General features: G+C 37.0%; 1 protein-coding gene across 5 annotated transcripts in view; it reads right to left on the reverse strand.

Annotated features, from left to right (window-relative positions):
- Positions 1-16,006, reverse strand: part of RNF17 (ring finger protein 17) — a 110,608-nt gene that overhangs the window by 50,033 nt on the left and 44,569 nt on the right. For 4 of the 5 annotated variants that reach the window (XM_019971872.2, XM_070800320.1, XM_070800322.1 and 1 more), the window contains exons 17-19: positions 5,601-5,754; positions 3,396-3,511; positions 2,080-2,200 (exon numbers count right to left, since the gene is read on the reverse strand). In XM_019971872.2, coding sequence (XP_019827431.2) covers positions 2,080-2,200; positions 3,396-3,511; positions 5,601-5,754 — 391 coding nt within the window. The remainder of the gene's footprint in view (positions 1-2,079; positions 2,201-3,395; positions 3,512-5,600; positions 5,755-16,006) is intronic. The other variant, XM_070800321.1, reaches the window with a different exon arrangement.

The following is a 16,006-nucleotide window of genomic DNA, read 5'->3' on the forward strand; positions in this document are numbered from 1 at the left end:
CAACAGACTGGTTCCAAATAGGAAAAGGAGTACGTCAAGGCTGTATACTGTCACCCTGCTTATTTAACTTATATGCAAAGTACATCATGAGAAACACTGGGCTGGAAGAAACACAAGCTGGAATCAAGATTGCTGGGAGAAATATCAGTAACCTCAGATATGCAGATGACACCACCCTTACGGGAGAAAGTGAAGAGGAACTAAAAAGCCTCTTGATGAAAGTGAAAGAGGAGCGTGAAAAAGGTGGCTTAAAGCTCAACATTCAGAAAACTAAGATCATGGCATCTGGTCCCATCACTTCACGGGAGATAGATGGGGAAATAGTGTCAGACTTTATTTTTCTGGGCTCCAAAATCACTGCAGATGGTGACTGCAGCCATGAAATTAAAAGACGCTTACTCCTTGGAAGGAAAGTTATGACCAACCTAGATAGCATATTGAAAAGCAGAGATTACTTTGCCAACAAAGGTCCGTCTAGTCAAGGCTATGGTTTTTCCAGCGGTCATGTATGGATGTGAGAGTTGGACTGTGAAGAAAGCTGAGCACCAAAGAATTGATGCTTTTGAACTGTGGTGTTGGAGAAGACTCTTGAGAGTCCCTTGGACTGCAAGGAGATCCAACCAGTCTATCCTAAAGGAGATCAGTCCTGGGTATTCATTGGAAGGACTGATGCTGAAGCTGAAGCCAATACTTTGGCCACCTCATGAAAAGAGTTGACTCATTGGAAAAGACCCTGATTCTGGGAGGGATTGGGGGCAGGAGGAGAAGGGGATGACGGAGCATGAGATGGCTGGATGGCATCACCGACTCGATGGACATGAGTTTGAGTGAACTCCAGGAGTTGGTGATGGATACGGAGGCCTGGTGTGCTGTGATTCAGGGGGTCACCAAGTGTCGGACACAACTGAGCAACTGAACTGAACTGAAAAGGCCCTTAATTTACTACCTATATTAGAAAAACCAGACAAAAAACTCTATAGACTAAGGGTACAACTTCTATAATCATATTCTTCTTCTACAGGACTACTGCATCAGAATAACATCTTATACAAAGTGAATTAACACATTCTAGGTTATAACTAAATAATTAAATCATTTCTAGGTTATGTGGCCTTGAGCAACTGATCTCTAAGCTTAAATTTCTTCATTATAAAACAGTCTAATAATCTCATGATATTTTGGGTTTGATAAATGAAAAAGTGGGTATCATAAAAAGGGCCTTTGAAAGTGCCATATAAGTCAAACCTAAGTAAACATAGTTGTATATATCCTGCACTAGTACTGTTCAGATCAACACAGCCAGTGTCAGTCACAGCTCTGGAAAACATCAAAATCTCTGATAACAGCAACTTTCAAATCCTCCATCCAAATCCCTTGGGGTCATACATGTTTCAGAATTCTTCAAACTGAGAAAAGCTATACAGAATATATACTTCTCATTTCCTAATACCCCCAGAAATTCTGAGGCAGCAATCATGACTATCTTGAAGTATAATATATGATCAATACTCACTATAAGGGAGATCAATATTAGATTTTCATGTAAACTCAGGTTTTGCCATTAAATTTGTTGAGTTACAAAACTGAGGGCTAGAGCTTAGCCTGTGTTATCAGACCCAAACTGTTCAAAAGATAAACAATTTTTTCCAAAATAAGCTGAGAATCTACAGTTAAATTCACCTGAGTCAAATAAAACAAAAATTATTTTCTAGTTATCTCCCATTTCCCTTCACTTTCCTGAAAATTAAACCTTAGCATCCATCCCTCCAAGATGAGGGACAGAGACCAGCACAAAGGAAAAGAGAAATAAGAGAAGTTAACTCCTGGCTTTAGGGTTTTCAAGAAGACATGTTGAGGATGACTTGATCTTCAGTGGAAATTTGCCTCATGTGCTGATTTTATACTCTTGGGCCTGCAGAAGATATTCCATTGTCCTTAGTTCTCAATCAATGTTACCTCTCACAGCTCATATTGACAACACACTGAATTTATAAGATCTAAAAAATGTTATATATCATACTGTTAGTCTTATTTAAGATTATGATCACACGGCACCCAATAAAAATGAAGAAAGCTTACTAATGATGGAACATGTCATAAACTTATCTTGAGTCTTTTCTTCAAATTTTTCTTTAGCATTTTTTGACCACTGCACTGTCCCTTTATATGGTTCAATATAGGCCAGCTTACATTTAATTGCCTATGTCAAACAAAATTGCATCATTAAGAAAGTAATGTTAACTTATGGTTATTTTAGAATTCAAGTGTTAAATGTGTACAAAACCAAACTTTGCATTTGAATTTAATACATATTTAGAAAACAAATGTCCAAATATCTCTAATAATACTTATAAATGCAAACAGCTGGAATCAACAGAGTATGGGATTACAAGGTACAAACTAATATGTAGAAAATCAGCTACAAGGATATATTGTACAACAAAGGAAATATAGCCAATATTTTATGATAACTATAAATGGAGTATAACTTTAAAAAATTGTGATTATTTTGTACACTTGTAACTTGTATAATACTGTACACCAACTATAAGTCAATTAAAAAAATAAAATTCCCAATAGCTTATTAAAAAATACCAAAACCAAAGATGAAACAAAAAGCCCCAGAGTACTTTGTTGAATGAATCATTTTATACTCAGATACTGGAATAATAAGCATCCACTGTAAGAACTGCAGATATTAATACTATGATACATTGTTAAATGAAAATGCAGGTTATAGGACTATATATAGTCTAATCTCATAATTGTTAAAAACACAGAAGATGCATCTTAGAAGTATATATATCAAAAATACTGAATAATTCTGAGTGATTCCTCCATTTTATCATCTATATTTTCAAGTTTTTCCTGTATTATTTTATCCATTTTAAATGAAAAATACTGCTTAACAATAATTCAAATACTAGGAATATATAAATTAGGAAATAAGTCTCCTTAACCATACTTATCTCTGGGGAGTAGGATTCCAAGAGAAGGGTAAGTTTTTTACTTATTCTTCCAGACATCTTTCTCTTGCACATTACATATATTTCAACATAAACGGGATCACAGTAAAACCACTTCTGCAATGACTTTTTTCACATAATACATCATATTCTTACTACATTGTACAGTTATTTCAAAATAATACATTAAAAGCTGCAGACCAGTACTTATAAAAACACACATATTATACACATAATTATAATTAATGCTTGTTTGCTAAGATACATATTATTTAATAGTAATTACAGAAACTTTGATAGCCCATGAGTCAGAAATTATTTACAAAAAAACTGTAGTTAAAAGAACATTTCTATAGTAAAAATAACTTCAAAAATACTTTCATGTTTGTACTGACATTCTAAACCTGTGATTCACAGTAAGTAGATTACCTTCTCTGCAGGATTCAGAAACTCATCCTTTATCTTACGCATGTCTTTAAGTGTTATTTTTGCTGTATTGCCAAAGTCCACATATTTAACTTCAACTTCACGATGTCCAGGCAATCCTTTAAAAATTATGAAACTGGAAATCACAAACTTGGAAAAAACATTATCTAGCAAAGTTTAGACTGATCTACAATCAACTAGATTAGAATATCCTTATGTTTAACATACAAACAATATTTTTTAATGTAAAAAATATTTCTAATATTTTCACACAAAACCAACCATACTGTATAGTTGGTTCAGACTTGGTCAATGAGAAACTAACAATTTAAAGATATCAAAAGATAACCAAAATCAGGATAACAAAGTCATCCAATGCTATGTGTTACAGCCTAAAAGTTAAGAATTAGATCTGGAGTTAAGACACTTAAATGACATGTGACTGTGAGGAAATCTAATTAATATCTCTAAGATACTACCCTGAGCAAATTACTTTTTTTCTCTCAGCCTCATTATTTCATCTGTAGAGTGGGTGCACCAACAGAGTCAGATCTTAAGACTGTTTTTGATGATTCACCTACTTAAAATACACTTGGCAAAGCACCAAACACCAACTAAGCACTTAATGTTTGTTAGTCAACATAGGTAATTAAACAAGACAAGCAACTTAATGATCAAGGCACAGATTGATTCATATAATAATATCTAACAGTGAAATTTTAAAAAATCATCTGTAGATATTGTGAAAAATGAGCAGAAACAGACCTCTATGTCAAACTAGTTTTCATATTTTAGAGATACCAGAGAAATCTCTGGAACATTCAAATAGACTGAAGCATGAATAAAGCTCTATCTTTTTATAAACAGTCATTTTGAGTGTTTAGCCCCTCTAACGGAGAAGGCAATGGCACCCCACTCCAGTACTCTTGCCTGGAAAATCCTATGGACGGAGGAGCCTGGTGGGCTGCAGTCCATGGGGTCGCTAAAAGTTGGACATGACTGAGCGACTTCACTTTCACTTTTCACTTTTATGCACTGGAGAAGGAAATGGCAACCCACTGCAGTGTTCTTGCCTGGAGAATCCCAGGGACGGGGGAGCCTGGTGGGCTGCCGTCTATGGGGTCACACAGAGTCGGACACGACTGAAGTGACTTAGCAGCAGCAGCAGCAGCCCCTCTAAGCACATGTGTTTACAGTGCTACAAAACTTTTTGCCATTACTTTCAAATTTATAAACTTCTACAGAATACAATTTCAAAATGGAAAAAGTTCAGGTATTCTCTGCTCCTAGGGAGAAGTGAAAGCAAATGGAACAACACCAACACTACCTAAGATGGCACTCAAGCAGAACCTGAAAAGATGTATGTACCTTAAGTGTAAGGTAAAGAGGTGAGGAAAATGCTCCATGAGAGTAAACCTAAAAAGTAAACGGGATTCAGAAAACTAGCAGCTGAATCTAGGAAAACAAGTGACATAACTCCCCAGAATAACAACAGTGCAGTAAGCCTAAATGACAAGCAGTCTACATGGAGCAGGTGATGGAATGATGTTTTCACTGTTACAAATGAAAAAATCAAACCAACATTATATGAAAAGTCTTATCATGTAGAAAATTATTTTAAACTATTAGGAAAATGTAGCCATAAATTTTTTAAAAAATGAAAAACTGATGGAATTATCAACTCAGAATTAAAGTTATACTTTATGGAATAGCACTGAAAACACTTGCACAGAATATGAATTAAACTAAAAACTGTGGTATAACTATGGAGGAGAGAATGGGGACAAAACAGCTATGAGAGATCTAAAACTCATCTAATACATTTACTACCTAAGACTGAAGTCCATCTACAAAGTATTATACATTATTTAGAAGAAATAACAGATAAATGACAAAGAAAGCCAAAAGAATTAAAAGTATTTGTCTTTTCAGTGGAAAGTAGAGTATGTGTAGGTCATTTAGAACTATTTTTTAAATAAGGCAAATGTTAGAAAACAAAATAATGGTTAAAGTCCTAGTCAAATCAAATGAAATCTAAGGAGCCAGAGTTTCATCTATCAACATTATCACTAGCTTTCTAAAGCTAGATGACAGAGCAAAACTGTAAGACCAGACAATATCACTTTAATGATTTAATTTGTACTGACTCAAATGACATCAATTTTTAAATGAAACATCTTCCTGAGGAAATAGTATGCAATTTCCTACCAATAACTTTTGCTCGGTACCAAACTCCATCTTCAAATTTAGCGACACAGGCTTGACCTTGAACTGGACAGAGGATTTCCAGATTTTCTGCATCTTCACTTTTATAGAATTCCTCAATTCCCTTTAATAGAAATAAAAAATCCAGGCTCTCTATCTAAGAAAGAGAGATTAAAGCAGGGATTACAGCATTATAGTTTCACAGAAACTTAAAATTTAAATGTTCCATATATTATAGGCACTGCTCATAAAATGATCAAATATTAGAATTGAATAAGACATAAGCAGCCATGTAATTTATGTTTGAAATATTCTGCTACATAAGTAGTACATAAAAATTAACATATATAGACATAACAAAAATTTATAAAAATCCACAGTCTTCCAGATATCTTAAGATATCCTTCCAGATTTTTTCCTTTTTTTTGGCTGTGCCATGCAGCATGTCAGAACTTACTTCCCTGACCAGGGACTGAATCTGAGCCCGCAGCAGTAAAAGCACGGAGTCCTAACTACTAGACCACCAGAGAACTCTTGCTTCTAGATCTTTTTCTAAACACATTTTCCATGTTGTTTTTTTTTTTACCAAAAATCAGACCATACCATACAATTTGATAATCTGCATTTTTCTATCAATTTTCACATTTTCTGTTTCAGCAAGTGCTCCTACTAGTACTTTTAAACCATACTATATTTCCCTAACTGACCAACTGTGGTGTTGGAAAAGACACTTGAGAGTCCCTTGGACTGCAAGGAGATCAAACCAGTCAATCTTAAAGGAAATCATTTGAATATTCATTGGAAGGATTGATGCTGAAGCTGAAGCTCCAATACTTTGGACACCTGATGCAAAGGGCTGACTCATTAGAAAAGACCCTGATGTTGGAAAAGATTGAAGGCAGGAGAAGAAGGGGACGACAGACAAGGAGATGGTTGGATGGCTGGTATCACCAACTCGATGGACCTGAGTCTGAGCAAGCTGCAGGAGTTGTTGACAGACAGAGAAGCCTGGCATGCTGCAGTCCATGGAGTCGCAAAGAGTCAGACACGACTGAGCAATTGAACTGAACTGACCAAACCCAGTAGCCAATCTAAGACTATGTTTGGTCATCTAAATAAGTCTTTTTTTTTACTAGCAATTTATTTTATTTATTTATTTATTTATTTATTGGGGCACAGATTAGTTTATTAGATCGTGGAGAAGGCATGAACAAAGATCTTATTCTTTTTTTTTTTTTTTTTGCCTTTCTTAAATTAGTGTAGTGTTCTTTTAAAAATGATCCTGTCTTATTAAAAAAGATAGTCTGCTATTTTTCTGTAGAATGCCTCATCTTCTGGATTTATGTGGTTATGTCTTCATCCTATTATTTACCTTCTTCCTCCACTGAGTTAGGGTATATGCCCTGAATTTCCTCAAAACAGAAAGTTATATCTACAAGTTTGATGGATTCAACCCAAATCTTTTGGCTAGAATACATCATAGTTGAAACACATCAGAAGACAGCATTACTCACTGTTAATAAGCCAAGATTCATCCATGGAATGGGGTGGCAACTCTCATCCCTTCTCTGCACAGTTACATGTTTCCCTTGTGATCACCAAGTAATTCATGCATGTTACTTTGCCATTGTATAAATGTCCAGTTTCCCATCAGCCATCCATCTAATGGTTTTAAACTGAACTGATAAATCTTTAATCAGTAATTTCAGTAGAGTTTGTGAAAAGAATGCATAATGCAGTAGAGGTTTACTAATAAACAGGATTATCTGGTTATTTTAAAACACAATTCCTGAAGTTCCTATACTACTTAAAACATAGTAAAACAAAACCAAGGACAACTGTTTATTTCTCCAAATACCAATTCTTAAAGTTAAAGAATATTTTAAAAACCATCTCAAATGGTCAAAAAATGAGGTTTTTCTCTTTTGTGAGTATAATAATGGAAGTGGAAATTTTCTGAAATTTTTGTTATTTCACTAAAAAATTTTAAAACTATTTAAAGCCTTCTAAACCTTTATTTCTAAGTAGGTAGTATTCATATTCTTCCACTAACTGGCTATTCAAAGGGAACACTGAAATATTCAACAGACAACTGACAGTAGCAAAATTCCAGACTCTGAATCTCCAAGCTCTCATTTCCTCATAGAAACACTGATAAAACGAGAAACCATCTGAACCAACTTTGTTAGGGCTCTGGAAAACAGTTAAGGCTTACAGCATTGAAGCAAACACCCAATTAAGCTTTCAACATTCAAGGAAGTCAACATAAACATTTGCCAAACACAAACTAAAAGAACACAGACACTTCAGTGACCACACACAAGCAATAGTATTTGCAAGAACAGTTTGAAAAAGTCTCAAAAGAAAAAAACTACCACAGTTTTCAACAGTTTAAAACAAATCCAGTTATGCATGAGTACATGTGTGTGGGGGCTATCTGATTTTCGGAGGTTTACTGTATTATAATAGTTCATGCCTAATTTTCAACAAGAAATCAGAAGACATACAAAGAAACAGGAAAATTGGCTCATTCCAAGTAACAAAGTTCAGTTCAGTTCACTCGGTCGTGTCCGACTCTCTGGTGAACTGCAGCACACCAGGTCTCCCTGTGCATCACCAACTCCCGGAGTTTATTCAAACTCACATCCATTGAGTCGGTGATGCCATCTAACCATCTCATCCCTCTGCCGTCCCCTTCTCCTCCTTCCTTCAATCTTTCCCAACATCAGGGTCTTTTCAAATGAGTCAGCTCTTCACATCAGGTGGCCAAAATACTGGAGTTTCAGCTTCAGCATCAGTCCTTCCAATGAATATTCAGGATTGATTTCCTTTAGGATTGACTGGTTGGATCTTCTTTCAGTCCAAGGGACTCTTAAGAGTCTTCTCCAACAGCACAGTTCAAAAGCATCAATTCTTCTGTGCTCAGTCCTCTTTATAGTCCAACTCTCACATCCATACATGACCACTGGAAAAAACATAGCCTTGACTAGACGGACCTTTGTTGGCAAAGGAATGTCTCTGCTTTTTAATATGCTGTCTAGGTTGGTCATAACTTTTCTTCCAAGGGATAAGCATCTTTTAATTTCATGGTTGCAGCCACCATCTGCAGTGATTTTGGAGCCCAAAAAAATAAAGTCTGACACTGTTTCCCCATCTATTTCCCATGAAGTGATGGGACCAGATGCCATGATCTTAGTTTTCTGAATGTTGACCTTTAAGCCAACCTTTTCACTCTCCTCTTTCACTTTCATCAAGAGGCTCTTTAGTTCTTCTTTGCTTTCTGTCATAAGGGTAGTGTCATCTGCATATCTGAGGTTACTGATATTTCTCCTAGCAATCTTGATTCCAGCTTGTGCTTCCTCCAGCCCAGCGTTTCTCATGATGTACTCTGCATATAAGTTAAATAAGCAGGGTGACAACATACAGCCTTGATGTACTCCTTTTCCTATTTGGAACCAGTCTGTTGTTCCATGTCCAGTTCTAACTGTTGCTTCCTGACCTGCATACAGATTTCTCAAGAAGGAATACCAGACCTAGTATTCCCATCTCTTGAAGAATTTTCCAGTTTGTTGTGATCCACACAGTCAAAGGCTTTGGTATAGTCAATAAAGCAGAAATAGATGTTTTTCTGGAATTCTCTTGCTTTGTCTATGATCCAACGGATGTTGGCAATTTGATTTCTGGTTCCTCAGCCTTTTCTAAAGCCAGCTTGAACATCTGGAAGTTCACAGTTCACATATTGTTGAAGCCTGGCTTGGAGAATTTTGAGCATTACTTTACTAACATGTGAAATGAGTGCAATTGTGCAGTAGTTTGAGCATTCTTTGGCATTGCCTTTCTTTGACCTTACTTTAATGACCTCATTTTAACTTGATTATCTCTATAAATACTCTGTCTCTAAATAAGGTCATGTTTTGAGTTTCTGGGGGTTATAGCTCCAATCTTATAGGATTGGAGGAGGCATATCTTTTAGGGGGAGGCATAAATCATCCTGTAATACTTAACTGGTTGGATTTGTAGATTTGTGTATGTCATCAAATTTGGGAAGTTGTTGGTCGTTATTTCTTCAGATAATCTTTCTGTTCCAACAAGGTGGTTGGATGGCATCACCGATTCAATGGACATGAATTTGAGTAAACTCTGGGAGTTGGTGATGGACAGGGAGGCCTGGTATGCTTCAGTCCATGGGGTCACAAAGAGTCGGACACAACTGAGCAACTGAACTGAAAGTAGGTCTTAATCCAGCATGACTAGTTTCCTTATTCAGTTCAGTCAGTCAGTTGTGTCTGATTCCTTGTGACCCCATGGACTGCAGCATGCCAGGCTTCCCTGTCCACCAACAACTCCCAGAGCTTGCTTAGACTTATGGCCATTAAGTCGGTAATGCCATCTAACTATCTCATCCTCTGTCGTCCCCTTTTCCTCTTGCCTTCAATCTTTCCCAGCATCAGGGTCTTTTTCCAATGAGTCAGTTCTTCGCATCAGGTGGCCTAAGTATTGGAGTTTCAGCTTTATCATCAGTCTTTCCCAATAACTATTCAGGACTGATTTCCTTTAGGATTGGCTGGTTTGATCTCCTTGCTGTCCAAGGTGCTCTCAAGAGTCTTCTCCAACACAGTTCAAAAGCATCAATTCTTTGGTGCTCAACTTTCTGTTTATGGTCCACCTCTCACATTCATACATGACTACTGGAAAAACCATAGTTTTGACTAGACGGACCTTTATCAGCAAAGTAATGTCTCTGCTTTTTAATATGCTGTCTAGGTTGGTCATAGCTTTTCTTCCTATGAGCAAGCATCTTTCAATTTCATGGCTGGAAAAAAGGAGTAAAATTGGGCAAAGAGAGACACACACACACACACACACACAGTAGAATGCTCATAAAGGTGAAGGTAGAAAATGGAGTGAAGTAGAAGCCACTGAACACCAGTATTTTCCAGCTAACCACCAGCAATTAGGGAAATAGATTCATTCTCACTTATGACCTTCAGAAGGAACCAACACTACTAACAACTTGACCTCAATACCTCTAGACTTCAGAACCATGAGACAATAAACTTACACTGTTTAAGCAACTTAATTAGTGGAACTTTCTTATGATACTCTAAGGAATTAATATAGATATTGAAATGGGAAAGCAGGGTGCTGTTGTAATAAATACCTAACATTATGGGAGAAGCTTTGAAATTGGGTTATGAGCAAAAAGAAGAGGAAGAATTATGAGGTACCTGAATGAAAAAAATCCAGATTACCCTGGAAAGATTACTGGTAGAAATATGGATGCTAAAGGTGCTTCTGGTGAGATTTCATAGAGAAATGAGGAATATGATACTGGAAACTGGAGGAAAGGAAATCCTTGTTACACAGGGGTAGAGAACTTAGCTGATTTATACTGTACTGGGTAGAAAGTTGAACTGGATATTTAGTTGAGGAGATTGCTAAGTAAAGTGTCAAAGTGTCAGCCTGGTTTCTCCTTGCTGCTTATAATAAAATGTGAGAAGACAAAGATAAATTGAAGAATAAATTGTTAAACATGAAGGAACCAGAATCTGAAGATTTAGGAATTTCTTAGCCTATTTGTATTTCAAAAAATGAGAAAGCAAGCTCTGGAGAGAACATCAAGGGTATGGCTGGACAGTGTCTGCTGAAGGGAATATGGATGTTATGATTTATGAAGCCAATCAATCATCTCAGCAGAAACACTGCCAGCCTGAACTGAAGGGGACAGAGGTGAGAGGAAATGAAGCAGAGAAGGGTGGTGGGCTTGTGAGATTCTATAGGCAGGAAGAGAGCTGACAGAGTGATCTGGTCATGAACGTATGTTTCAAGAAAACAGAGGAGTGATTTTGAAGGTGATTCAGAGGCTCGAGCATGTGCCACTGCTACTGCAGGCCCAGAGCACACAGACCTGAAAGGCAGGGCTGTCTTCTCCTCTGTTCCAGGGATGGGGCCTCCTTCTATGTTTCAGAGTTAGGACAACTCCTCAATTCCATTGGATGAGGCTGCTTCAGGGTTGAGGGGGAAGGGCCACACCCAAGGGGGACTGGAGGACAGAACATCCAGCAGCCAAGGATTATTCTAAAGTCGTAAGATTCTAATGGAATTCTTCCTGCTAGGATTTGTGAGAATAGACTTACTGTCTATTCTCACAAATTTAGAGATAGAGAGGAGTTCTGGCCTAGCTTCAGTTAAAGAATTCTTACTTATACCTGATTGAGCTAATCAGAATTTAGTGATTTTATGTGAGATTCTAGACTTGGACTTGATGTAAGATAATTGATTTTTTGGAACATTGGGATGGGGTGACTGCATGTGAGGTGGAAATTTTTGATAGAGCAGAGAGTGGATTGCTTATGAGTTGGTTTGTGTCCTCCCCTCAAAATATACTAAAGTTCTAACCACCTCCCCCAGGACCTCAATGTGTCCTTATTTGGAGATAAGAGTTTTACAGATAGGATCAAGTTAAAATAAAAGTTTTAGGCTGGAGTTAATTCAATATGATTGGTGTCTGTATTAAAAAGCTGAGACAGACAAGTTACACAGAGAGATTGCCACATGAAGGAAGCAGAGACTGCGATGATGTAGCAGAAGCCAAGGAGTGCTAAAGATTGCCAGCAAATCACCAATCTAGTCCAGAGACATGGGACAAATCTCTGTCCCGCCCCCACCCCCCACCTTCCCCGCCAACCTCAGAAGGAAGGAACCAACTCTGATGACTCCCTGACCTTAAACCTGTAAACTCCAGAACTGGGAGTCAATACATTTCTGCTTTTAAAACTACCTACTTTGTGGCATTTTTGGGGGGGGCACCACGCAGCTTGTGGGATCTTAGTTCTCCAACTAGGGATTGAATCCAGCCCCTGCTAGTAAAAGAAGAGTCCTAATCAATCAATGAACCACCAGAGAATTCCCTGTTGCACTTTGTTATAGCAGACTTAGAATGTTAATATACTCAAAAAACCCAAGTTAGGATAAATTCAAAGAGAGACACACTAGATGCATGATGAACAAACCGTCAATAGCCATACAAAGAGAACCGTGAAAGCAGTAAGAGAAAAGTGACTTCTCAGATATAAGGGATCATCAATAAGATGATCAGCGGATTTTTCATCAGAAACCTTGGAGGTCAGAATGTAATCAGAAGATACACTTAAAAGAGCTAAAGAAAGAACTGTCAACTGAGAATTATAGATCCAGCAAGACTATCCTTCAAAAATGAGGGAGTAATAAGCCATTCACAGATCAACAAGAGGTAAGGAAGTTCACTACCACTAGACCTGCCTTATAAAAAGGGCTAAAGGGAGTCCCTTCAGAAGGAAATGAAAGGATGCTAGAGCATAACGTAAATTCACATCAAGATATACATATCTGTGATTAACATAAACACACAAATATGAAAGCCAGTATTATTAACTTTGGTTTCTAACTCTACTTTCATTTTCTATAAGATTTAAAAGACAAATGCACACAAATAATTATAAGTCTACATTATTGAGTATTTGATGTACAAAGATTAATTTTTTTCCCAAGATTAATTTTTGAGATTGGTATTATTTAAAAGGGAAATGGAGCTATACAGAAGTAGGGTTTTGTGCAGTTAAAGTTGATATTAATTCAGATTAGATTTCTGTAGGATGTTTCACATAACTTTAATTACACATAATTTTTACATATAATTACACATAACTTTAGGATGTTACATGTAATCCTCATGGTAACAATAAACACAGATATACAAAAGGAACCGAATGACACTACAGTTTGTCACACCCATGTTCACTGCAGCATCATTCACAATAGTCAAGAGGTAGAACCAAGCCAAATGTTCATCAATGGATGACTGAATTAATAAAATGTAGTATACACATAAAAAAAATGTAGTATACACATACAATGGAATATTTAATTAGCCTTAAAGTAAGTTCTATTGCATGCTACAACATGGATGAACCTGGAGGGCATTATGGTAAGTGAAACAAGCCAGTGACAAAAGGACAAATACAGGTATCCCTGGTATCTGAAAGTAGTGTTCTTATGAAATCTTTTGTAAGCCAAAATGTAGTAAAGCAAAGAGGCTGACTTTTCTTTGGTAAGACCAATGTAGGTTTTTCAGAAAAATGAAATTTGTGTAAACTGAACTTCTGAAAAGCAGGGTACTGTTTGATTCCACTTATATGAGTATCTAAATAGTCAAATTCATAGAAGAAAGTAGAACTGTGGTTGTTAGCAGTTGGGGGTAGAATGAAACAGGCAATTACTGTTCAGGGAGTACCAAGTTTCAGTTTTTCAAGATGAACAAATTTTACAGATCAGCATGCTGTACAATAATGTGAGTTAGTGAATACTACAGAACTGTATATTTTGAAGTGGTTAAGAAAGCAAACTTTGTATATGAAGGACTGACAGCTTTTCTTCTAAGAATGATAATAAGAATGCATGCATGCTTTTGCCATTGCTATTTAATATAGTTTTATAAGTTCTAGCCAGAGTAATTAGGCAAATATATATATATGTATATGGCATTTATAGTAATTAGGCAAATATATATAAGCCAACCAAATTGATAAGAAACAGGAAAATGATCTCTTTTCTAGGTAAAAAACCCTAAAGAGGCCACAAAAATACTAGCAGGTCTAATAAATGGGCTTCCCAGATGGAGCTAGTGGTAAAGAATCCGCCTGCTAATGAGGAGACAAGAGACACAGGTTCGATCCCTGGGTTGGGAAGATTCCTTGGAGGAAGGCAAGGCAACCCACTCCAGTATCCTTGCCTGGAGAATTCCATGGACAGAGGAGTCTGGCGGGCTACAGCCCATGGGGCCACAAAGAGTTGGACACAATTAAGCACACAAAGATGTAGACTACAAAATGATTACAAAAAATCACATGCATTTCTACACACTAACAATGAACAGTCCAAATGGAAATTAAGAAAACAACTCATTTTACAGTAGAATAAAAAGAATATACTCAGGAATAAATATAACTGATCATACGGACTTGTACACTTGTTGTACAGTACACAGCACTGCTACAAAATAAATGGAAAAACATTCCATGTTCATGAACTGGAAGATTTAACAGTTAAGATGTCAATACCCAGGGCTTCCCTGGCTGTCCAGTGGTTAAGAATCTGCCTTCCAATGCAGGGGACACGGATTCGATCCTGGCCTTGGAGGATCCCACATGCCATGAAACAACCAAGTCCGTGTGCCACAACTCTAGAGCCAGCACTCTAGAGCCTGTAAGCTGCAACTATGGAGGCCCATGCATCTAGAGTCCATGCTCTGCAACAAGAAAAGTCTCTACAGTGAGAAGCCTGCACACAGCAACAAAGAGTAGCTCCCACTTGTTGCAACTAGAGAAAGCCTTGCAACAATGAAGACCGAAATAAAGTCATAAATAAAATCTTTTAAAAAAGGATGTCAGTACCCAAAGCAATTTACAATTCAAAGCTATCCCTATCAGAATCCCAATGATGTTTCATGTAGAATAGAAAAACTCATACTAGAGACTTCCCTGATGGTCCAGTGGTTATGAATCTGTTTGCTAATGCAGGGGACATGGATTTGATCCCTGATTTGGGAAGATTTTACATGCTGTGGGGCAACTAAGCCCATGTCCCACAACTACTGAGCCCGTGTGCTGTGACTATTGAAGTTCACACACCCTAGAGCCTATGATCTACAAGAGAAGCCACCACAACAAGAAGCCCTCACACCAAAACTAGAGAGTAGCCCCCACTTGCCTCAACTAGAGAAAAGCTCACACACAGAAGTGAAGGTCCACTACAGCCATTAAAAAAATAAGTAAAATTTTTAAAAAGAGAAAAACTCATCCTAAAAGTCACATGAGATCTCAAGGGACCCCAAAGTTCAAAAACAACCTTGAAAAAGAACAAAGTTGGACAGCTCACACATTATCATTTCAAAACCTGCTACAAAGCCACAGTAAATAAAACTGTGCCACTCAGCAATCAGATGAGAAACAAAAGGTACCCAACTTGGAAGGGAAGAGTTAAAATTGTCACTATATGCAAATAACGTGATCCTATAGAAGACCCTAAGGACACCACACACACACAAAAAACTGTTCAAAAATAAATGAACTCAGCAAAGCAGTAGGACACAAGATTAACACCCAGAAATCAGTTTCATTTCTTTACACTAACCATGAAAATATCAGAAAGGGAATGTAAAAACACAATACCTTTTAAAGTTGCACCAAAAAAAATACAGCTATCAAGAAACTTGACCAAGGAAGAGAAAGACTTAATATGCTGAGAACTATAAAATATTAATAAAGGAAATTAAAGAGGACTCAAAGAAATGGAAAGATAATACCATGCTCTTGGATTGGAAAAATATTGTTTAAAAGGCAACACTACCCAAAACAATCTATAGATTGAAT

The sequence above is a fragment of the Bos indicus genome, chromosome 12 (assembly GCF_029378745.1).
Source record: "Bos indicus isolate NIAB-ARS_2022 breed Sahiwal x Tharparkar chromosome 12, NIAB-ARS_B.indTharparkar_mat_pri_1.0, whole genome shotgun sequence".
In the NCBI taxonomy this organism is placed as follows: domain Eukaryota; kingdom Metazoa; phylum Chordata; class Mammalia; order Artiodactyla; family Bovidae; genus Bos; species Bos indicus.